This window comes from Scyliorhinus torazame, chromosome 14 (assembly GCF_047496885.1).
Source record: "Scyliorhinus torazame isolate Kashiwa2021f chromosome 14, sScyTor2.1, whole genome shotgun sequence".
Classification (NCBI taxonomy): Eukaryota; Metazoa; Chordata; class Chondrichthyes; order Carcharhiniformes; family Scyliorhinidae; genus Scyliorhinus; species Scyliorhinus torazame.
In genome coordinates this window covers 60,688,211-60,710,475 of record NC_092720.1, presented here as the reverse complement: position 1 = coordinate 60,710,475, position 22,265 = coordinate 60,688,211, and the positions used below count along the sequence as shown (strand labels likewise).

The window sequence follows — 22,265 nt, the reverse complement described above, 5'->3', positions numbered from 1 at the left end:
AGAACTCTGGTACGGCCGCATTTGGAGTATTGCGTACAGTTCTGGTCACCGCATTATAGGAAGGACGTGGAGGCTTTGGAGCGGGTGCAGAGGAGATTTACCAGGATGTTGCCTGGTATGGAGGGAAAATCTTATGAGGAAAGGCTGATGGACTTGAGGTTGTTTTCGTTGGAGAGAAGAAGGTTAAGAGGAGACTTAATAGAGGCATACAAAATGATCAGGGGGTTGGATAGGGTGGACAGTGAGAGCCTTCTCCCGCGGATGGATATGGCTGGCACGAGGGGACATAACTTTAAACTGAGGGGTAATAGATATAGGACAGAGGTCAGAGGTAGGTTCTTTACGCAAAGAGTAGTGAGGCCGTGGAATGCCCTACCTGCTACAGTAGTGAACTCGCCAACATTGAGGGCATTTAAAAGTTTATTGGATAAACATATGGATGATAATGGCATAGTGTAGGTTAGATGGCTTTTGTTTCGGTTCAACATCGTGGGCCGAAGGGCCTGTACTGCGCTGTATTGTTCTATGTTCTATGTTCTAATTGCAGCATCCCTGTTGCTATGCTAGCTGAAACCAACTGACAGCACAGATTAGAGTCAAACTGAGACCCCTGGTGCGCATGGTTCAATTACATGATGTTTATACAATCAGGGAACTCCTGCTCATTATTTGAGAATGAATATTAAAGACCATTAACCAGAAATTGTGTTGAAAATTATCCAGGTAACCTCTTTATACTCATCATTAGTAGTTACCCATAATAGCTTTGTAAATGCCCATAGATTACTAACCAGGCAGCTCTGGTGCCAACCATTGGTTCTTAACCATTGAGATATTCCATTGATCACTTGTATGATATTTAGTACTACTGCCTCCAATGTTAATATATCATTTTACGATTTGTAAAGATACTTAAACACATGCAATTTTTTCTTCCACATGCCGCAATTTTTTCTTCCACATGCCGCAATTTTTTCTTCCACGTGCCGCATACTTCTTCAATAAAAAAAGTCTGATGTTTCAACACAAAATATGAGCAGGATCTTAAAAGTTCTTGAACACTGAAGGCCTAGTGAATTTCAACCCTTAAATGATTGAAATCTTTAGCAATTGGTGAGGCACATTGGTTGTTATTGAGGGCAAAGTGGGCAGAGCTTTTTCTAGAACCTATGTCTTCAAAGGCTATTACACACTCCTGAATGAAGAGGCTGACTTGGAGTTGAAGTGTCAATTAAAGCTGTAGTATATCAAAGTGTTAAATTATGATGTTTCAAAAAACAGGTTCAACTAATTCAATGAGAAACTTTGTACATGCTCATTTTAGAATGTATGCTGCAACATTAATAAACCAACCAAATTATTGATATTGTGATGAATTCCTATATTCAAGTATTTGGTGAAGTACGGGCTAAAAGCCTGGGTTAGTGTGTGTTTGACTGCTGAAGTCATGTTTGAAAAGAGTCTTGGTTTGAAAGACAACAAAGCTTTTAGGAGCCAGAGGTGCAATTAACGATCGTAAAAAGGGGCATTAATTCGTTTTTAGTTGGGTGAGATGATGTCATTGCTGAGTGGAGCCAAGGCATCAGGTTTTTTGAGAAATAATTTTCAGTTCATTTATGAGCTGAATTAAACTGTGTCTAGAAGTGAGGGAGTTCTGTTCTCACTGTAAGGTTAGTTAAAAGAGATTACTAGTATTTAAAGATGTGCAGACTTGTCGGAGGACAAGGGGGAGATGAAACAAGCCAGTTAAAAGAGCTTTTGAAGACAGTCAGAACCACTGACAGGGGTCAGGGGCAGGATTCTCTCAGCCCAGGGCTGGGCCGGAGAATCGCCACAACCGGCGCGAATTGCGCCACACCGCCCCAACGCAATTCTCTACCCGGGATGGGCCGAGCGGCCGTACCGAAAAACCAGAGTCATGCTGGCACCGTTCTTACCTGGTTTTACCCGGCGGGACCTCGGCATGGAAGGGTCCAGGGGCGGCCTGTGGGGGGGGGGGCAAGGGGGTCCGACCCCGGGGGGGGGGGGCCTCAGCTGTGGCCTGGCCCGCGATCGGGGCCCATCGATCGGCGGGCCGGCCTCTCGGGCTGGGGGCCTCCTTTGTTCCGCGCCGGCCCCTGTAGCCCTACGCCATGTTGCGTCGGGGCCGGCGTGGAGAAGGGAGACACCTGTAGGGGCCAGAATTGCTGATCCTGAGGCCATGTTGACCCTGTCGAGTAAAGTAACGGCGTTTATGACGGCGTCAACACTTAGGATCAGAGAATCCCGCCCCAGATCTTTTGGGCAACGTCAAGAGGTCGCATTCTCAAAGAATAACTCTGTAAAGCAAGTATTCCTCTGTGCCATTGGTATTTAAGGTGGTTTGAGACCAGAGATGTTTTCTCCCCGTCTTTTAAGTGAGAATAAAGATAGAAATTACAGGTATTGTATTTACTGTAGTGAGTAGCATTGTTTGAGGGGTAATTAATTGTAAGTTATTTTTGTATGCGATGTTAAAAGATTTTAATACTGTGCTAGAAATAACACATTTTTTAATATGCCATATCCCTATTTCTTCGTACAATCTCTCCTGGAATGAAGTAACCTTTCTTCACAGTCTTACAAAATTGAAAAAAATACTGAGATTTATGTCCAATATCTTAGCCAATGTTGGGGTCTGGTCTGGGATTGTAATATTTATGTATACACGCAAATTGAAAACTGAGCAATGTAACCCCAACCACAGATTTCTCAGAAGATCAATAACTTATTGTACAGTAATATTAAGCTTACTTTCCTATCTACTTCCAGGATAATATCAGACTGAGTGCCAGATTTCCTTGCTAACTTATGAAAAGGAAATGCTAATGCTTTCTTAGACAAGAATTTCCATGATCTTGGGAATTTTCCATTGTGTACTATGATTAAGTTAATGGCTGTGTCTGTTTCACCCCGTACCTTTGGTTATATTTTGGATCAACTAGAAGAATTCAGATTTTCTGTTTAAAGCTGGACTTCATCGCTAAATTATTTGGTACTTTGGAAATGTTTAATATTCCAAAGAGAGATTCTTGATAACTTTGACTTTCAAAGTTCACATAATCTTAGAAAGATTTTTCTTAAAAAAGAATTAAATATCAAATACAGATAACAGGTATTAAAATCAGTGCCACAGCTATAGCGCATCTTGCTGATGAATAATCCACAGCTTTTACAGTATAATTTTTGTAATATTTCTCACAATTGAGTTGTCAGGATGTTGTACCGTGCATCATTTTTGGTGCTTCTTATTGAGCAGTATCCTACCATTTAGCATCTATTTGCAGGATTTTGATTATTTTCCACTCATAGCAAGCAGTTTTCAATTCAAAAAGACATTCTTCCGACAACACAATTGAGCAATGTTGTGTATGCATTCCGGTGCGGGTGGGTGCCAGGTACGTAGGCCGCATGTCCCTGCAATTGACTGATCGAATTAAACAGCATATTCCTCCAGTTGTTCATAATAGGCAAGTACTGACCATACTCAACCAACCTTTACTTGCAAAACCCAAAACACATCGAGCATTGGCTGGGATTCTATGATTGGCCAGCACTTGATGAACAATTCTGAGTGTGCTAATAGCTACGCAAACAACCAATTTAAGATAATTAGCGGCGTTTTTAACATGGCTCATTTATGCTCGCTAGAATCAATATTCATATTCATTCATATTCATGGCCTTATTCTCTGCAAATAAAAAGGAACATATTCAAGCCTTGCACATTTTTTGAATTACCCAGAAGCATACACAGCTTGTAGTTTCCCTTTGCTTTCTCCATGCCAACATATTGACCAGGGTCGACTTACCAATCTATCAGCACAAATTTACTCCTATGATATAAATCGTAATCGTTTGAAATTTGTTGTCCTTATACTTGAACTGGTGGGTGCAAGGCAAAAAGCTTCAGTAACATGTCTCTTTTCATCAATATTCACTTTCACCTTCTTACTACAATTGCTGTGTCTTTACATTGGGAGAGAAACCCAATTCCCAACATGCAGCTATAAATGTCAAAGACTATTGTTACTGCAGTTGACTGCAAACAACAATATTAATTATTCTGAATTTTCCCTTTAGGCCTATGGCAGAATGTTACAGCCCTAGAGGCTACTAAAGCTTGAAGATGAGCACAATCAGTCAGTTTAAACAAGTCAGGTGTCACAGTTTCTTTTGGTTCTCAAGCTCGGAAACGTGGCTCTCACAGCAGGATACCCCATAGGGTGCCAGAAATTGGTATTCTCTCAATTCATAGCTCCATAGTTCACAGCACAGGAGACCATGTGATCAATTGTGTTTGTGCCAGCGCTTTACCATAGCAATCAAACTAATCTCACTGCCTTGCTCTCTCTCTCTCTCTTTGGAAGTGTCCCTCGCCGCAAATATTTATCTGCTCTCAAATTAAAATATGCAATGGTCTCTGGCTCAATTACTCCCTGTGGCAAATTATTCCATGCATGAATAACTTTCTGCATTAAAAAAAAACTCTCAAAAGTCTGTCCTCACTCTTGATGTGAGCAACTTCAATTAACTCACCTGCCAGACAAAATGTTTATTTCCCTTATTTATCAACTCTCTAGTCCCAATGATGAACACCTAATGGCTTTGTGGGAGTAAGCTGAACCTCACATGCGTGTTAGGCTCTGGTGCAATTATAGTGTTATTAAAAGTGTAAATGAAGTGATGCAACTTATTACTTTTGAAACTGAAATAGGGCCTGTCGGAAGCAAACTCTAAAATGTGAATATGCTGTAAACATAAACCTGGCGTATTACAAACCACTGCTTATATATTTTTAATAGTTTACAGCACAGAAGCCTGGTCTAACAGCTTTTGGATAAAAATCACACTATTTTAATTTCCTCATCCTCTCTGGTTATTTGTTCAACCCCCTTCCCTAGACATAACCTGATACTGTGTGTGTAATCATAGGTCACTTTATAGAGAGTGAAGGGTCACTTATGAGAAAGGTGTCTGTACACATACAGCTGACTCAGAGTATCATATTCAAACCAAAACAGGCTGTTCTAATCTTTAAATGAAAGGCACTTTGAACTGGAGCATGCAACATTTATAATGATAATGAGACACACCGATCCTGAGCCAGAGTTAGTGAGACTAGCAGTGAAGGAAAAGGCTGGCAACAGGTGTAGCAATTGGGAGCACTTCAGATTGCAGGCTGAAAGGGAGGTTCAGCAGCAACATGAGAAGAAGCAATAGTGTCGATATGAGTTGAAAGCCAGCGAGAACAATCTCAGTGCAAATGTAATGTGAAGAGATGAAGCTACATCTTCAGAAGAGAGATTTACAATGGACAGTCAATGAGGGCCCAAATGATCTAGCTTATAACTCAGTGCAGTATAATTTCACCAAAAATTATTTCCAAAGATGTGCAGGTTAGGTGGATTGGTCATGCTATATTGCCCTTAGTGTCCATAAAGGTTAAGTGGGGTTACTGGGTTACGGGGATAGGGTGGAAGCGTGGGCTTGAGTTGGGTGTTCTTTCCAAAACCCGTGTCATGATATCCACATCAGCATATCATGGTGCAATCACACCCACACTGATGGACAGGCAGTTGGACCAACCAGCACACACATAACATCGCAGCCAATCACCAGTGAGAGCACACGCACTATAAAACAGGGAACACCACAGTTCCCGCTCATTCTACCAGGAGATAGCTCAGAGCACAGAGCTCACAGCGCGCCACTCAGACATAGTCCATGTGCTGAGTGCCTCACTAAGATAGTGATAGGGCTGGGTCCACAGGTTAGCTGGTGAAGCACGTACCCAAGCCAGCAGTTAGTTGTTACAGTTGATTAGACAATAAAACTGAGTTGTACCATCTACAGCCGTGTTGGATCATTTGTGCATCAGAACACCCAACACGACAACCTTGTGCAGCCTCAATGCGTCGAATGGCCTCCTTCTGCACTGTAAATTCTATAATTCTATGAAAGAATAGGACACATATTGAGCATTTGCTCAAAGACTTTGGATTTGTCTTATCCAATCTAGGAGCCAAAACATAAAAGAGATCCCCCCGCCATAATTAGCTGATGTGAATCAAAATCTGGGATAGAGACCAGCACCTTATTAATTAATGCCGTGTCATCCCAGTTTGGTGCATATACATTGACCTAAATCACCAGTGTGCCACCCAACAATCTACTGATGATTAATTACCTTCCACCTGGGTCTGCTAATATATTGACCACAGAAAAAGCCACCCTCTTATTAATCAACACTGTGGGCCCCCACATCCTGCAATCAAAGCCCGCATGATATACCTGCCCCACCCATCCCTTCCGCAACCTTGTTTGGTCCTTGATTCTCAAACGGGCCTCCTGTAGAAAAAACACATCCGGCTTCAAACTTCTCAGGTGTGCAAACACCCGGGTCATTTTTACTGGCCATTTAACCCTCTCATATTCCAAGTTATCAAACGGAAAGTGGGCCTCTGACCATCCCCCCCGCCCCCCAAAATAAGGATCAGCTGCATCCATCTTGTGAGGCAATCCAAAAGTGCTCCAAGCTGCTCCAACTCCAGGCTCTCCCAAAATGGCTGCCACTTCTCCCATCAAGCCAGTCCAAAAACAAAGGAACCATCAATGGTCTACCGCTCCTCCCTTCCTCCATCGTCCCTGCCCCACCCCACCCTGAAAACCAAACAACCAACAAAAGCCCACCTCCCCCTTCGCTACCCACAAGAGGAAAATCAAAAACCAACTCCCCCCCCCCCCCCCAAAAAAAAACTCCAACAGTACACCACACAAACCTCAACTTCACCCAGAAAAAACACCCAACCACCCCAGTCACAACACCAAGCCCTCTCCCACATTACAAAAATACAAATACAGATGGACTTAATGAACAAACTCCATAGTCCTCAAGCACTGCAGTTCACCCCAATCGGTGCTTCTTGACAACTCATTTGCATCCTCCGGTGCACTGATATAATAGTCTCTCTCCTTAAAAGTCACCCTTTGGTGGGTACACCACACCAAATTTCATGTTGCTCTTGTCCAGCATGGCCTTATTAAACACTGCATGTCTCACCAGCTCTGCCCCAATATCTTGATATATTCTGATTGCATGGCTCTCCCATCTACAGTCTCGATGGTCCTTGGGCCACCTCAGGTCCTGCTCCTTATTCAGGTATCAAAGAAATCTATGATCACCCATGGTGGCTCCCCCTATCTGGGCTTCTGCCTCGGCGACTGACGGACCTGGTCCAACTCAGGATCCCCTCCCCCACCAACTTTCCAAACATTTTGGGCATATAGCCCGTGGACTTTGAGCCCTCCAGGCCCTCAGGCAACTCAATGATTCTCAAGTTTTTGCACCTGGAGTGGTTCTCCAGATGGTCAACCTTGGCGTTTAGCACTCTACGCTCCTCAGCCAACAATGCCATCTCTGCCTCCAAGGGGACAACCCGATCACTATAGTCAGAGAGCGCTCCCTCACCTTTTGTATCATCACCCCTTATATCTGCCAATCCATCTTGTCCATGGCCACCTGATTTGGTGCTAAAGACTCTTCCATTACCTCCTCCAGATCTTCAGTGACCACCTGCCGCTGCTTCTGAAATTTGTCGGTCAAGAAGCTAACCAACATTTCAATCGACCACTGAGGAGCCAACGACACAGCAGAAGCCTCCGCCATGTTCCCCCCTGTTGAGGCTCTGGGAACTTTTGAGTCTGGCGACGAGCCCCTGCCTGACTTCTGCCTTGTTATATTTACCAGACATTACATGTATGAGCGGATCTTATTCCAACTACACCAACTTCCACCAGAACTTTGCCCATAAACCAGGCAAAGAACAAAGTATCCTGGCGGGAGCCACCAGGTATGTGACAGCTCACCACATAGCCACCATCAGAAGTCCAATTTGGAGCGTACACAAGATTGTTTTACAGACCAGTATGTAGAGGAACCAACTAGGGAACAGGTTATCCTAGATTTGGCATTGTACAATAAGGAGGCGATTAATAATCATATTGTGAGGGATCCTTGGGAAGAGTGACCATAACATGATAGAATTATTCATTAGGTTGGAAAGTAAAGTAGTCAATTCCGAAACTAGGATCCTAAATTTGATCAAACGTGGCTACAAAGATACAAGGCGTTAATTAGAAAAGATAGATTGGGGAACTTAATTCAAAGGCATGATGGTGGATAGACAATATCTAATATTTAAGGTGCAAACATATGCATTGCAACAATTATACATTCCTTACTGGCACTAAAACACAACAGGAAAAGCAGCCCAACCATGGCTGACAAAATAAATTATGGATATTACTAGATCCAAAGAGGAGTCATAAGTTGCCAGAAAAGTAGCAAGCCTGAAGACTGGGAGCAGTTCTGAATTTTGCAAAGGAGGACCAAGAGAAGAAAAATAGAATGAGAGTAAAAATAGAATGAGAGCAGCACGGTAGCATTGTGGATAGCACAATCGCTTCACAGCTCCAGGGTCCCAGGTTCGATTCCGGCTTGGGTCACTGTCTGTGTGGAGTCTGCACATCCTCCCCGTGTGTGCGTGGGTTTCCTCCGGGTGCTCCGCTTTCCTCCCACAGTCCAAAGATGTGCAGGTTAGGTGGATTGGCCATGAGAAATTGCCCTTAGTGTCCAAAATTGCCCTTAGTGTTGGGTGGGGTTACTGGGTTATGGGGATAGGGTGGAGGTGTTGACCTTGGGTAGGGTGCTCTTTCCAAGAGCCGGTGCAGACTTGATGGGCCGAATGGCCTCCTTCTGCACTGTAAATTCTATGATAATCTATGAAACTTGCAAGATAAAAGCAGATGGTCAAAAGCTTCTGTGTAAAAAGAAAAAGTGGTGAAGCCAAAGCCCTTACAGTCCAACACAGGAGAATTTATGATGGAGAAGAAGGAAATGGCAGAGCAATTAAGCAACTACTTTAGTTCTGTCTTCAGAAATGATGATAGATTGGGAAATGTTAACATGCAAAGGGACCTGGGTGCAACAATCATTGAAAGCATGCAGGCACAGCATGAAGTTAAGAAGACAAATAGTAAGTTGGCCTTCATTGAAAAGGATTTGAGTACAGAAACAAGGATTTCTTACTGCAGCTGCACAAGGCCTTGGTGAGGCCACACCTGTACAATTGTGTGCAGTTTTGGTTTCCTTACGTAAGAAAAGATATACTTTCCATAAAGGAGATACAGTGAATGTTCACCAGACTGATTCCTGGGATGGCAAAATCATATGAGGAGAGATTGAGTAGACTAGGTCTGTATTTACTGGAGATTAGAAGAATGAGAGGGGATCTCACTGGAACATATATAATTCTGAGGGCTGGACAGACTGGATGCAGGGATGGTGTTTCCTCTGGCTCGGGTAGGAGGGGCATCTACAGCAGAGGGACACAGTCTTAGGTACTGTGTAGGCTATTTAGGACTGAGATGAGGAGTGTGGTACACCTCTGGAATTCTCAACCACAGAAGATTGGAGAGGCCAAATCACTGAATATTGCGGAGGAAGAAATAGATAGATTTCTCATCTCTAAATGAATCAAGGGTTATGGGGAGGGCATGGGAGTATAGCGTTGAGATAGAGGATCAGCCATGATCATACTGAATGGTAGAGCAGGCTTGAAGGGACTAATCGTGCTCCTATTTTCAATGATTTATGAGTTGTATTTATCCAGTGGTCAACGTGCTCTTCTGCAATCAACAGTTTTGTGATTTAATTAATTTGTCACCTGGACCCTATGCTTTGATTTTTACATTGGAAGTCCCGGCATTTGGAAATGGATGAACAGATGCCAGACTTATTTGATTGACAGTCCCTCTGTTGAGCCTTTGGAAAAAAAAATGAACATCCAACTTCACTGTATTGTATTGAACTTTGGGGGGGTTCATTTATTCAGTTTTGCAATGGAATCTCATTATGAATTTTTGACTGAGGTTCCAAGTCCTACAAATGGATTTAGCTCAGCAGGGGTTATTTACACAGTTATGAAGGGAGCCGCGTGTTTTGTTTGATTGACAGTTTTATAACCAGATAATAAGAGCAAAGTGTTTGGAGAAAATCTTGAATGGCTGGTTGATTACTTTGATAAATTTGATGTGGCGATGCCGGCGTTCAACTGGGGTGAGCACAGTAAGACGTCCAACCTGTTGGGACTTTAATCTGGCGTTGTAAGACTTCTTATTTTGATAAATATAAGAGTACTTAAAAGGAGAGAGTTTTTTCAAGAGAAGTTTGAATAGCTGTGTTTGATAGTTTCGTGATCAGATAGAAGACTGGCTAACCAACAGAAGGCATAGAATTAGAATAAATGGGTCTTTTTCTGGTTGGCAAGATGTAACTAGTGGGGTACCACTGGGTTCGGTCCTCAGGCTCCAACTATTTATATTATATAAGTGACTTGGATGGAGGGATAGAAGGTGCCATAGATAGAAGATAGCCAGGTTTGCAGATGATATTAAAGTGGATGGCATAGTAAGTTGCAATGGAAATAAGAAATTTACAAATGGATAGTGGGCCAAAATCTGGCAGATGGAGTTTAACGTGGCTATGAGTGAGGTTATCCATTTTGGTTGGGAAAGAATGGAAAGGCAACTTATTATCTAAACGGAGAGAAACTTCAGAGTACTTTGGTGCAGAGGGATCTGTGTGTCCTCGTGCATAAATCTCAGAACACAATATGCAGGTACAACAGGTAATAAGGAAGGCAAATGGAATTTTGGCTTTTATAGCTGGAGGGTTTAGAATATAAAAGTAGAGAAGTATTGCTGTAACTGTATACGGCATTGGTGAGAATGCACCTGGAAGACTGTGTACAGTTTTGGTCCCCTTATTTGAAGAGGGATGAAGCTGCATTGGAGGCAAATCAGTGGAGGTTCGCTAGATTGATTCCAAAGATGAAAGAGATCAGGGGCGCAATTCTCCCATTGGGAAACTAAGTCCCAGCGCTGGAGTGAAAACCGGAGTGTTTCACTCAGGCGTCGGAGGCCGCTCCCAGCCCCCTATTCTTCCATCCCTGGGGAGCTAGGAGCAGCAGCGCGTCATTTACGGGCCTTGCCGCCGCGTAAAAGCGGTGCCGCGGATGTCATCTGTTGACCGGCGCCAACCCGCACATGCGTCCTCCCCGCAAGAAGATGTCGGATGGATCTTGCGGGGCGGCGGAGGAAAGGAGGTCCTCCTTCAGAGAGGCCGGCCCGCCGATCAGTGGCACCGATCATGGGCCAGACCCCTTTTGAGTCCCCCCTCGGTGCAGGAACGCCCCTCCCCCCCCCCACAGGCCATCCCCCCAGCGTTCCCATGCTGTTCCCGCCGGCAGCGACCAGGTGTGGACAGCGCCGTTGGGAACCTGTCGTGTTGGGCAGGCTGCTCGGCCCATCCGGGCCAGAGAATCGCCACTCGCCCATTGATGTGGCGATGCCGGCATTCAACTGGGGTGAGCACAGTAAGAAGTCCAACCTGTTGGGTCTTTAATCTGGTGTTGTAAGACTTCTTATTTTGATAAATATAAGAGTACTTAAAAGGAGAGAGTTTCTTTCAAGAGAAGTTTGAATAGCTGTGTTTGATAGTTTCGTGGTCAGATAGAAGACTGGCTAACCAACAGATGTTGGCAAGATGTAACTAGTGGGGTGCCACTGGGTTCGGTCCTCAGGCTCCAACTATTTATATTATACAAGTGACTTGGATGGAAGGCTAGATCGGTGAGCGCCGATTCTCCGAGCGGCCAGCCGTGATTCTCGCCGCGCCTGTTTGGGGGGGGGTGGGGGGGGAGAATCGCGTGCGGGTGCCAGGGCGTCGTGACTCGCATGGCGACCCGGCGATTCTCCCACCCGGCGTGGGGGGGGGGGGGGGAGAGCATTCCACCCCAGGTCTATACTCTTTCAAATTAAGAAGAATGAGAGGCAATCTAATTGAGGTATGTACGATAAGAGATATTGACAAAGTAGACGTAGAGCAGATGCTTCCTCTTGTGGGGCAATCTAGAACAAGAGGTCATAGTTTCAGGATAAGTGGTAGCAGATTTAAAAAAGAGACGAGGAAACATTACTTCTCTCAAAGGGTCATGAACCTATGGAATTCATTACCCCAAAGTGAGGTGGATGCCAGGACATTGAGTAAATTTAAGGAGGAGATAGGCAGATTATTAATTGGTAATGGGTTAAAGGGTTATGGAGAACGGGCAGAAAAGTGGAGTAGAGGCTGAGAGGAGATCAGCCATGATCGCATTGAATGGCAGAGCGGGTTCAAGGGGCTGAATTACCTACTCCTAGTTCTTATAATAAGATTGAAGTGTTTTGAAGAGCTGTTTTTATTTTGATGGTTTTATGAGCATTTCAAAACGTTCCCAACATTTCTATATGGTCATGATTTCTGTCCATTGTAGATACCGGGTAGTGGGCATGGAAGATACATGGGGTTAGGGAGGGGGTATTGGGGTGAGAGTCGGGGGTGGGGGGGGGGGGGGGGAGGAGGTGACTAGAGGGGTGAGAGGCTAGTAACATTCAGCTACAAAATTGGCCAACATCCCAGTGACCAGAAGTAGGCCTTCTAATCTGCCAGCTTCGGCATCCACTTGCCGCAGTTATGCTTCCAGAGGTGGCGGATCCCCCACTCCAGCCCACCAGCTTCGCTCTGCCATGAAAATAGCATGGGTGACTTCTGCTAGCATGTGATTCCCACTCCAGGGTGAAAACGTGGCCCAAGGGGAGGATTAAAACAAAAACATCTATTCAAGGATGGGGAACATAGTGCTGTTAAAAAAAAAAGTTACTGTTTAAGTTATTCATGCAAACAAAGTGGGGAAAATGTCAAAAAATTGGTGAAAACAAATGGAATAAAACCAAAAGCACATCTTCTAAAATCTCTATTTCTCAAAATAAACAGTTAAACATACTTCTCCACATTGATCTTTCTTCCATTTTGGGTGACTGTCCCGCATGCTCTTCACAAATTACAAGGGAATTTTGTAGGCAAACTGGATCCGGCTTTCGAGAAAAAGGCTCTGCTCACGCAATAGCCCAACGAGATGCGTTAATGTTAAGAATTGCATTAATGCATCAAGGATTTTCTACATTAAACATCTTAATTGCAAAACAAATATATACATATAAATCAATAAAATTAGAAATAATAGGTCAGTATTTACACTTATTATCCAACAGATTTTATTCATTCCATGTTGATCTGAGGCACTTCTACATTTCAGTGTTGCATGATTAATGTTAGTGGTAAATGGACACTAAATGTAGCTTTCTTATGTATTCTATATAACCACCATCTCCCCCCTGAAAATTTATTTTTATAAAGAACAGCTAATGTGCACTGCTGATGCCATATCAGCATTCGGAGCAGACGGTCTGCTGCATTTTCATTTGACCTTGAAGCACTCACTTCTATCAAGAGCAATTCAGACTTTCTAAACTGGATACATATGATGATATGACATTGCTGTACTAAGTAGGAATTCTGGTAAGTTTCAGGTCTAAAAGGAGTATTTTTTGAGAGAGAGTTACCTGGCATTTTTATGAATTTCCAAGTACTAAAAAAAGAGCAGCTTTAAGATAAATTACTTCACTCTCTGTCAAGCAGGAAACAAGTATAAAATCTACAAAGATAATAAAAATGTATAATTCAACAAAAGTAGTTATACATTCAGGTAGACAAACATTTAACTGGAAGATATCCATAAAATTGGAATACACTCAATATTTCCACTGTACAAACTTACATAGTAACAGAAATCTGGGCTTCAAAATCACCATTCTGCCAGATGAAGGCCAACATCTGTGGGCAGGTAACCAGCCTAATGTACTGGACGGTGTATTTGGATATACTACATTCTTGTGCATTGATTAATACAAACAGGAAAATTGCTGGGCCCATTTTTCAAATCGGCTCACATACAAGCCCTGCTGAGGTACAATATGTCTACTGGCAGTGGAAGTACTGCGATAGCAACACAGTAGACCATGTAACATGTGGTACTTCAATCTTTAGAATCACTTAGTGCCATTGGTAACAATTGATTTCCTACTGTGAACAATTAAAAGCAAATCACATGTTTTTAAACTTCAAGCTTATGGTTAGTATTAAACTATTTTTTAATTTTTAAAAAAGGAAACAGAATTTAGCATACATAGAGTTTGAGTTAGCACTTACGATTTTATAAACATGGACAAATGAAGATCAATAAGCCGCATGCAGCTCATCAGCCTAGGCTGCTCAGGCTAATTGAAGATTGTGTTTTAATATTTGTTAATCTGCCAATTTTAAACTTTGTGCAGCTGGTAGTTGGCACCATTCGTGAATTCATTCTGAATCAGGAAACAAGGGGCGTCATTCTCCGACCCCCCCGCCGGGTCGGAGAATGGCCGTTGGCCGCCGTGAATACCGCCCCCGCCGAAGTCTCCGGTACCGGAGATTGGGCGGGGGCGGGAATCGGGCCACGCCGGTTGGCGGGACCCCCCGCTCGATTCTCCGGCCCGGATGGGCCGAAGTCCCGCCCAGAAATTGCCTGTCCCGCCGGTGTAAATGAAACCTGGTATTTACCGGCGGGACCAGGCGGCGTGGGCGGGCTCCGGGGTCCTGGGGGGGGGGGGGGGGGGGGGGGCGCGGGGCGATCTGACCCCGGGGGGGTGCCCCCACGGTGGCCTGGCCCGCGATCGGGGCCCACCGATCCGCGGGCGGGCCTGTGCCGTGGGGGCACTCTTCCCCTTCCGCCTCCGCCACGGCCTCCACCATGGCGGAGGCGGAAGAGACTCTCCCCACTGCGCATGCGCGGGAAACTGTCGGCGCCCGCTGACGCTCCCGCGCATGCGCCGCATTTCCACGCCAGCTGGCGGGGCAACAAACGCCATTTCCGCCAGCTGGCGGGGTGGAAATCCCTCCGGCGTCAGCCTAGCCCCTCAATGTTGGGGCTCGGCCGCCAAAGATGCGCAGCATTCCGCACCTTTGGGCCGGCGCGATGCCAGTCTGATTGGCGCCGTTTTTGGCGCCAGTAGGCGGACATCGCGCCGTTGGTGGAGAATTTCGCCCAAGGTGTGTTAATGTCTGCAAGATGAAATGCTTGCAAATTACTGGATATGTTGATTAAAATGATGTACATGGTGCCAAGGCTCCATGGTACGTAGGCATCATGGGCATCCTTGACTACAATCTTTAAGCCAGTAGAAATGATTTTAGGAACTACAGTCACAGCCTCTATTGTGATGCATGTAATCCAGTGCCCTGATAGTTTGGAGTCAGCAAGATGGGTGGAATCTAATCCAACCCGTTGCAGTGGGAAACATAACGGCCGACCCCACTTAATCACAGAAGAGGCTATGCATCAGTGTCCCAGCAGTGGGAAAAGCTCCCGTGATTAAGTCAGAGGTGGGAAGGGGGCCATTGTGAGAAAGTCATCCGCTGCCGGTGGGATGTTAAGAACACATCCCTGAGCCGCCTGGAATTTGGTGGCTGAGGTCTGCCCAACAAATCCCGTCAGATTGACCCACTGGCCTGTTGTACTTAATAAGGGGAGGGGGGGTGGGGCTGATTGAGGGATCTGTCATGGGGGTGAAATCTAGCCAACTGTTTTTGCCTCTGTCCCCTCCTCTCGGCATTCACACCCTCCTCCTTAATGATGTCCCTGCTCCCAGTGATGTTATCGGTAATGGAGAATTGTTGGCTTCTGACTGGCTGGCAGTTCTCGGGGGGGGGGGGGGGGGGGGGGGTGCTATTTTCACCCCTGGAGTTATAAAGCTTGAGGAAGTCTTGATGCTGGCTACTTTAAGTGCCTGACAATGTGGGTTTTCTGCCAGCTCTGCAATTGATGGGAGAGAACCCTGTCGCCAAGATTAAATCCTGAAATCCAGCCCCCCTCTATGTTGTGAAGACAATATAACTTATCATTGGAGAGGTGGTCAGAAAAATCTTCCTAAAAAAAGAAATTCATAGAAACACAATCAAAATGTCATGGCAAAAATGATAAACACTCAAACACCATTAAGATGTAGACAAAAAGGCGTTATCCTTAAAATTAGCACTCTTTGTTCACAGTTAAACATGTACTTTGAGTCCATACCAAATCTTAGAACCATTTTCCAAATAATAAACTTAGCATTTCTCACATTTTGAAATACCATAATTTCTAGAACAACAATATCCTATCTAAGATTACAGGAGGTGACCTGCAAACTTAGCAATGATTCAACTAAATGTCTCAGATTATTGTTGCCAAGTTAAAATATATCCCTTTACACATTTATAAAACCTAGATGGTCCATTCATGAACCCAATATTTGATTAAGGAAAGTACAGGAAAAAAATGCACAAAATTTGCATGAATGTTTTTTGTTGCTTGTTCTGGAGGTGGAACAAAACTCAAGATATGTTGACAGCTCCATGAGCCCTTTTCAAAAGCATTCAATACTTCCAAGGTTCATCAAATCTGGTGATCTGGTTAATTTGATGATGTGTGTGTGCGTGGAATGATAGACTGACAACATAACACCATTCTCTTATTTTGAGAAGAGTGGGAAGAATAAGGGGGGAAGAAAATGGCAATGCAGCTCAATGCTTTTGCTCAGGTTAAATATGACCTATTGTACAATTAGGTTTTATTTTCATCGTAACAAACTTTTCCAATCCTACCTCTTTGATATATTAACTACTCTGTATGGTAGTGTTCTTAACCTCCACAATCAATGGATGATCTAGAGATCTGTACTGGTGACTGCACTAATTCCATGAATTAACAGAGTGGGCCCTAGGTTTTTGGTCATGATATCAAGCTGCTCCAGATACCTTTCATGCAGCGTAACGTCAGCAGGAGGCCGTGGCAGGTAAAGAAACCGAATTGCTGGATGGGCGCCCTGCTCTGAAATCATCTTGTTTACGGCCATCAAATAGTCATCTGAGATCTTCATTGCATTTGATGGGAAGGTATTTGCGAAACTGCCCTCACTGCCATCTACTTGATCCATCTGTTTGTGCCAGTGAAGGGCAGCAACACTATCCCAGTGCAGAGTTTTAATTGAACCTTTGATACGTAGCTGCCGTAAAAGCTGCTTCAGCTTTTTATCCTGCTCCCCAACACTGTTTCCAGATTCCACGCAGAGAAAAATACGCAATTTTGCCGACCTCCAGGAGCGCACCATGTTAAGAATACATGCCATTTGTAACAGAAACAGGCTGCAAGTGTCAACGTAATTAGCACTGTCAGGGCGAAGCGTGTTGAGTGGCCACACATCAATGGAGATCTCATAGTTCTTGCGACTGAATAGTTCGGTTTTGTTCAGCTGGCAGAAGTATCGGGCTAAGCAAACATTTTTTAACATTTTGATGGAATCAGAAATAATGGCCACATACTCTTTGCCTGACAATGCCTTCGGAGATGAAGCATCTCTGGCTGGAGGAAAATTAGGCTGCAAGCTGCAATCTTGTTCATTCATGATAGAAGAGCTATTGTATGAAAATGCTGGGATTTGTTGTAAACCATTCTCAGGAACACAGTCATCGTAGAAACCCAGGATGAGGGTATTGGGTCTCATTCCACCTATAAAACAGGCCAGAATAAATTTGTTATAACAGGAGGAGAAATACGGATGGACGTTTGTCCTAACTAGCTATCGAAAAATAAACTAAATGAATGTGAATATTTGTTGAAATGGAATTGATTTTTTTTGTGGGTTATTTACCTAGACCAGAGATGAATAAAAGATGCTGAACTCCGTGACGTACTGAGTCAGAGAGTGTAAGGCTGACAAATGATTTTACATTCAGTGCATCAACTAAGCTCAGCCAGGAATCATACTGCGCTTGAAGAGGGTCAGATGCCATCTCATCTGAAAAAAAAAACCCAGAACATAATAATAATGCCATTTATTTTTATAAAGACATTTATTTGCCTTACATTTACACAAAAAAAATCATGACAAACCATTGCAAATGTTTCGAACATTTGTGAAATGCAAACTGGAATCACACCAGACATTTTATATTAAATGCAATAGATATTTGGTTAAATATTTTCAAAACTGATGTATTTCTTTGTGGTGTATGAGAAACATTGCAAGGGAACCACTGGCCCCTTCTGGCTACTGCTGAATTATCTGTCTTGCCCAGTATGATTAATGTCAATTCATTGCCTTATGGTGGCCAACAGCAGAGCTTCAATGCCATGACAATATGCAATGTAATTTGTTTTCTTTATTAGCAATTAGTTTATTAAATATTCACACTAAACTGGATTTGGGTAATCTACATGGTGGTTACAAATGTCACCAAGTCAAACAACGAGCTGCGTAACATGGGTACCCCCAGACTCATCAAGTCTCAACACCCTTTCATCGGACTCCTGACCCAACTAAAAAATACAGGCTCAATCTAGACACCACATGATTTGCTATTTGTGAGACAGGTCTCAGGAGGGACCAAGCACCAAACATGGGGTTTGCTGGATTAAATATGTGCAATAGCAATAATTCTGGGAAGGTTTATATCTTTTCACAAATCAAGTTATCAAATCTCAGCTGCATGATGAAATATATTTTAAACAAATGCAATTTTGTAGAACCTGGCTCAGCAATATAAATGGCGTACATCATGTTGTCACCATAAATCAGCACCGACAATTTCATATGCAGCAAGGTTATGTGCAAAATGCAATGTGGTAATAAGAGTACACTTTTTGTTTTTGAAATGATTAGTTATTTGCCCTGTGGTCACTCCAGATAAAACAGATGCTTTATTTTTTTATGGATTACTTTGAAACTATGAAGAAATTAGTTCAACATCAAATGGTGATAGAAGTGAAGGAATAGCAGGAGAAATAAACAAAAATAATTGTAAGGGGGGGGCGGTGCGATATGACGGGAAGAAAATGTTGTGCTTGAGAATTCAAAGATCTATTTAGTTAAAGTTGGGGAGATGAGGAGCTGTTACACTGATGTGTGAATACGACAGGCCACCAAATATTGGGAAAGAGATAGAAAGGTAAATTTGCAGGGAAAGATGTAAAAACAACAGCGTAGTTGTAATGAGAGACTTAATTCATTGTAACATAGATTGGGGGATGGAAGCAAGAAAAAAAGCACAGAAGGCCTATGGCGGTGGCGATTCCTGAAGTGTTCACAAGCAAACTTTCTTCCACAATCAGCTCGTTTCCTGCTCAAGGAGAAAGGAAACTGTTTTGATCCAGCTCCAAGGAAAGAAGTAGACAAATACTGCATGCTAGTGAGAGCATTTGATGACTGAAATCACAGTACCATTAAGTTTCGAGTAGTAATGGAAAAGAACGAACAAAGAACAAAGAATAAAGAAAATTACAGCACAGGAATAGGCCCTTCGGCCCTCCCAGCCTGCGCCAATCCAGATCCTTTGTCTAAACCAGTCTTCTATTTTCTAAGGATCTACTTCCCTCTGTTCCCCGCCCGTTCATATATCTGTCTAGACGCATCTTAAATGATGCTATCGTGCCCACCTCTACCACCTCCGCTGGCAAAGCGTTCCAGGCACCCACCACCCTCTGCGTAAAAAACTTTTCCATGCACATGTCCCTTAAACTTTCCCCCTCCCACCTTGAAATCGTGACCCCTTGTAATTGACACCCCCATTCTTGGAAAAAGCTTGTTGCTATCCACCCTGTCCATACCTCTCATAATTTTGTAGACCTCAATCAGGTCCCCCCTCAACCTCCGTCTTTCCAACGAAAACAATCCTAATCTACTCAACCTTTCTTCATAGCTAGCACCCTCCATACCAGGCAACATCCTGGTGAACCTCCTCTGCACCCTCTCTAAAGCATCCACATCCTTCTGGTAATGTGGTGACCAGAACTGCACGCAGTATTCCAAATGTGGCCTAACCAAAGTGCTATACAACTGTAACATGACCTGCCGACTCTTGTACTCAATACCCCGTCCGATGAAGGCAAGCATGCTGTATGCCTTCTTGACCACTCTATTGACCTGCGTTGCCACCTTCAGGGTACAATGGACCTGAACTCCCAGATCTCTCTGTACATCAATTTTCCCCAGGACTCTTCCATTGACCGTATAGTCCGCTCTTGAATTAGATCTTCCAAAATGCATCACCTCGCATTTGCCTGGATTGAACTCCATCAGTCATTTCTCTGCCCAACTCTCCAATCTATCTATATTTTGCTGTATTCTCTGACAATCCTCCTCGCTATCTGCAACTCCATCAATCTTAGTATCATCTGCAAACTTGCTAATCAGACCACCGAAACCTTCGTCCAGATCATTTATGTATATCACAAACAACAGTGGTCCGAGCACGGATCCCTGTGGAACACCACTAGTCACCTTTCTCCATTTTGAGACACTCCCTTCCACCACTATTCTCTGTCTCCTGTTGCCCAGCCAGTTCTTTATCCATCTAGCTAGTACACCCTGAACCCCATACGACTTCACTTTTTCCATCAACCTGCCATGGGAAACTTTATCAAACGCCTTACTGAAGTCCATGTATACGACATCTACAGCCCTTCCCTCATCAATTAACTTTGTCACTTTAATTCTATGAGGTTTGTAAGACAGGACCTTCCTTGCACAAAACCATGCTGCCTATCACTGATAAGTCTATTTTCTTCCAAATGTGAATAGATCCCATCCCTCAGTATCTTCTCCAACAGTTTGCCTACCACTGACGTCAAGCTCACAGATCTATAATTCCCTGGATTATCCCTGCTACCCTTCTTAAACAAAGGGACAACATTAGCAATTCTCCAGTCCTCCGGGACCTCACCCGTGCTCAAGGATGCTGCAAAGATATCTGTTAAGGCTCCAGCTATTTCGTCCCTCGCTTCCCTCAGTAACCTGGGATAGATCCCATCCGAACATGGGGACTTGTCCACCTTAATGCTGAATAGAATACCCAAAACTTCCCCCTTCCTTATGCCGACTTGACCTAGATTATTTAAACATCCATTCCTAGCCTCAACATCCGTCATGTCCCTCTCCTTGGTGAATACCGATGCAAAGTACCCATTAAGAATCTCACCCATTTCCTCTGACTCCACGCATAAATTCCCTCTTTTGTCTTTGAGTGGGCCAATCCTTTCTCTAGTTACCCTCTTGCTCCTTATATACGAATAAAAGGCTTTGGGATTTTCCTTAACCCTGTTCGCCAAAGATATTTCATGACCCCTTTAAGCCCTCTTTAATGCGCGTTTGAGATTTGTCCTACTTTCCCGATATTCCTCCAAAGCTTCATCAGTTTTATGTCGCCTAGATCTTATGTATGCTTCCTTTTTCATCTTAGCTAGTCTCACAATTCCACCCGTCATCCATGGTTCCCTAATCTTGCCATTTCTATCCCTCATTTTCACAGGGACATATCTGTCCTGCACTCTAATCAACCTTTCCTTAAAAGACTCCCACATTTCAAAAGTGGATTTACCCTTGAACAGCTGCTCCCAATCCACATTCCCTAGCTGCTGCCAAATTTTGTTATTGTTGGCCTTTCCCCAATTTAGCACTCTTCCTTTAGGAAACTCTCGTCTTTGTCCATGAGTATTCTAAAACTCACGGAATTGTGATCGCTATTCCCAAAGTAATCACCGACTGAAACTTCAACCACCTGGCCGGGATCATTCCCCAATACCAGGTCCAGTATGGCCCCTTCCCGAGTTGGACTATTTACATACTGCTCTAAAAAACTCTCCTGGATGCTCCTTACAAATTCTGCTCCATCTACGCCTCCAACACTACATGAGGCCCATTCAATGTTGGGGAAGTTAAAATCTCCCATCACGACCACCCTATTGCTCCTACATTTTTCTATAATCTGTCTACATATTTGTACCTCTACTTCACACTCGCTTTTGGGAGGCCTGTAGTAAAGTCCCAACAATGTTACTGCACCCTTCCTATTTCTTAGCTCTACCCATATTGCCTCAGTGCTCGAATCCTCCATCGTGCCCTCCTTAATCATAGCTGGGATATCATCTCTGATCAGTAATCCAACTCCTCCACCCCTTTTACCTCCCTCTCTATCCCTCCTGAAGCATCTGTACCCTGGGATATTTAGTTGCCAGTCTTGCCTTTCCCTCAACCAAGTCTCAGTAATACCAATATCATATTCCCAGGTACTAATCCAAGCCCTAAATTCATCTGCCTTACCTGCTACACTTCTCGCATTGAAACAAATGCACCTCAGACCACCTGTCCCTTTGCGTTCATCATCTCTTCCCTATCTACTCTTCCCCTTAGTCACATTGAGTTTATTATCTAGTACCTTACTGGCTTTAGTTT

At 43.8% G+C, this 22,265-nt stretch overlaps 1 protein-coding gene across 2 annotated transcripts in view; it reads right to left on the bottom strand.

Annotated features, from left to right (window-relative positions):
- Nucleotides 1–14,652: 14,652 nt before the first annotated feature.
- Nucleotides 14,653–22,265, bottom strand: part of LOC140389768 (solute carrier family 12 member 9) — a 120,117-nt gene continuing 112,504 nt past the window's right edge. The window contains exons 10-11 of one of the 2 annotated variants that reach the window (XM_072474276.1): nucleotides 17,688–17,834; nucleotides 14,653–17,545 (exon numbers count right to left, since the gene is read on the bottom strand). In XM_072474276.1, coding sequence (XP_072330377.1) covers nucleotides 16,704–17,545; nucleotides 17,688–17,834 — 989 coding nt within the window. In that variant the 3' untranslated portion in view covers nucleotides 14,653–16,703. The remainder of the gene's footprint in view (nucleotides 17,546–17,687; nucleotides 17,835–22,265) is intronic. The other variant, XM_072474274.1, reaches the window with a different exon arrangement.